Source organism: Charadrius vociferus, unplaced genomic scaffold (genome assembly GCF_000708025.1).
Source record: "Charadrius vociferus isolate BGI_N301 unplaced genomic scaffold, ASM70802v2 scaffold730, whole genome shotgun sequence".
Taxonomy (NCBI): domain Eukaryota; kingdom Metazoa; phylum Chordata; class Aves; order Charadriiformes; family Charadriidae; genus Charadrius; species Charadrius vociferus.
Window position 1 is genome coordinate 110024 of NW_009646225.1, and position 1580 is coordinate 111603.

Sequence of the window (1580 nt, forward strand, 5' to 3'; positions counted from 1 at the left end):
GGGGGGGTCTTTCTCCGTCACCTTTTCCAGGAGCTGGATGGGAAACAAGCAGCTGTGGGAGCGCTGAATGCCCAACTCCCCCCCATCCCGAGCACCCACCCCACACACACCCCAGGACCTCGAGGCCTGCGGTCCAGCTCACCTCTGCGTACTGCTCCACCATGGCCCTCTCCACCTCCTCATCCCCTTCCCAGTCTCGCCAGTTGTCAAAGTCCACAGAGAGCCAAGCCGGCTGTGGGCAGAGAGAGCATCCCCTGAGGGAGGGAGCAGCACGGAAGGGACAGGGCAGCCCCATCCTCGCAGCCCAGGGACTGCTCTGTGGGGTGGGCGCAGGCTGCTCCTGCACGGGTGAGGGGACCAGGCGGGCTGGGGAAGGGCAGGAAGGGGAGGGCGTCCCTTGGCCTGCAGGTGCCGGTCCTGACCCTGCCTGTGTCCAGGGAAAGGGGTGCCCCATCCTTCCTGGAGGGCAGAGCTCTGTGGACTGCCAGTGACTGTGAGGTCAAGCTCTTTGGGAGCTCTGTGTTGGGGTGTCCGTGTGGAGCCCTCAGTGTCTGTCCTGGGGGCAGGTTGGTCTCCAGGAGCCGCGAGGGGTGGCATAGGGACAGCACACACGCTGAGGCTGGTCCTGGCTGGTGGGCACCACACACACCTTGATGTTCTCCTTGGTGATGCGGGGCCAGGCCACTTTCTCCTTCCACTTCCTCATAAAGCACGTGATAGAGCGGTCAGAGCGCTTCTCCCGTGAGTCCTGCCAAGAGATTGGGGGGTGCCTCACCTTGGTGTCTGCTGGACTCCTCTGTAATCCACTGTAGACACACACAGAATTAAAGCTCAGGCACATAGAGGCTGTGGGACACACGGAACCATGGAGAGGAGCTGTTTCTGGCTCAAGGCAGCACTGTGAGTGCCAGGCCCAGGGTCAGGGCTCCCAGGCTTGTGCTCACCCCACTCAGGCTCTGGTGAAACGGGAGGACTCAATGCTATGCGGTGTTGCTGAAGACTGCACAGGTTGGGTTTAACTCTGGGCCTGATGGAGGCTGTCAGAGAACAGTTTGCTGGGGGAAAGCCTCACCTTGGAGTTGACTCTGGCATACAGGTTGATCTCGTTGTAGAACTCCACGCCGTCTGCATTTTTGCAGCTGCCAAAACACCGTAACAGCCTGGCTCAGGAGAGGGCTGAGGCCACGTGTGCCCTGCTGTTACAGAGTCCCTCCTGCCCTCCAAACTACCCTCAGTACGAGGCCGCGTCCCCGGTCGCAGGACAGCGGCGGCTCCCCTGAACACCAGCCGCTGCTCCTCAATGACCACCTTGACATCCGTGCTGTCCTCCACACAGAACTCCAGGTAGACATATCGCGGCCGGTCGTACCACAGTGTCTTTGCGGGTTGCCTTGTGAGAGAGCAAAGCAGCGGGTACGTCCGTGGTGCCCAGCAGCGCTCTGCAGGGCTGGCGCCAGGGTCTGGCTGGCCACCGGGGCGAGGACGGTGCCCCCGACGTGTGCCCCGTCTGGGCCACGCTGGCAGGGAGCAGGCGGCGGGCGATGGCCTCAGCACTCCCCTGGTGGCCCCTCGCCTCGGCA

At 62.9% G+C, this 1580-nt stretch overlaps 2 protein-coding genes across 2 annotated transcripts in view; one reads left to right on the forward strand and one right to left on the reverse strand.

The window, feature by feature from the left end:
- The window catches only part of LOC104296045 (alanyl-tRNA editing protein Aarsd1-like), a gene marked incomplete at its 5' end in the record, with an annotated part of 6474 nt that extends 5088 nt beyond the window's left edge, over positions 1 to 1386 (reverse strand). The window contains 5 exons of the mRNA XM_009895905.1: positions 3 to 33; positions 143 to 232; positions 650 to 748; positions 1073 to 1142; positions 1280 to 1386. Coding sequence (XP_009894207.1) covers positions 3 to 33; positions 143 to 232; positions 650 to 748; positions 1073 to 1142; positions 1280 to 1386 — 397 coding nt within the window. The remainder of the gene's footprint in view (positions 1 to 2; positions 34 to 142; positions 233 to 649; positions 749 to 1072; positions 1143 to 1279) is intronic.
- Positions 1387 to 1541: 155 nt separating this feature from the next.
- The window catches only part of RUNDC1 (RUN domain containing 1), a 4105-nt gene continuing 4066 nt past the window's right edge, over positions 1542 to 1580 (forward strand). The window contains exon 1 of the mRNA XM_009879594.1: positions 1542 to 1577. Within this exon, the coding sequence (XP_009877896.1) occupies positions 1542 to 1577 (36 nt within the window). The remainder of the gene's footprint in view (positions 1578 to 1580) is intronic.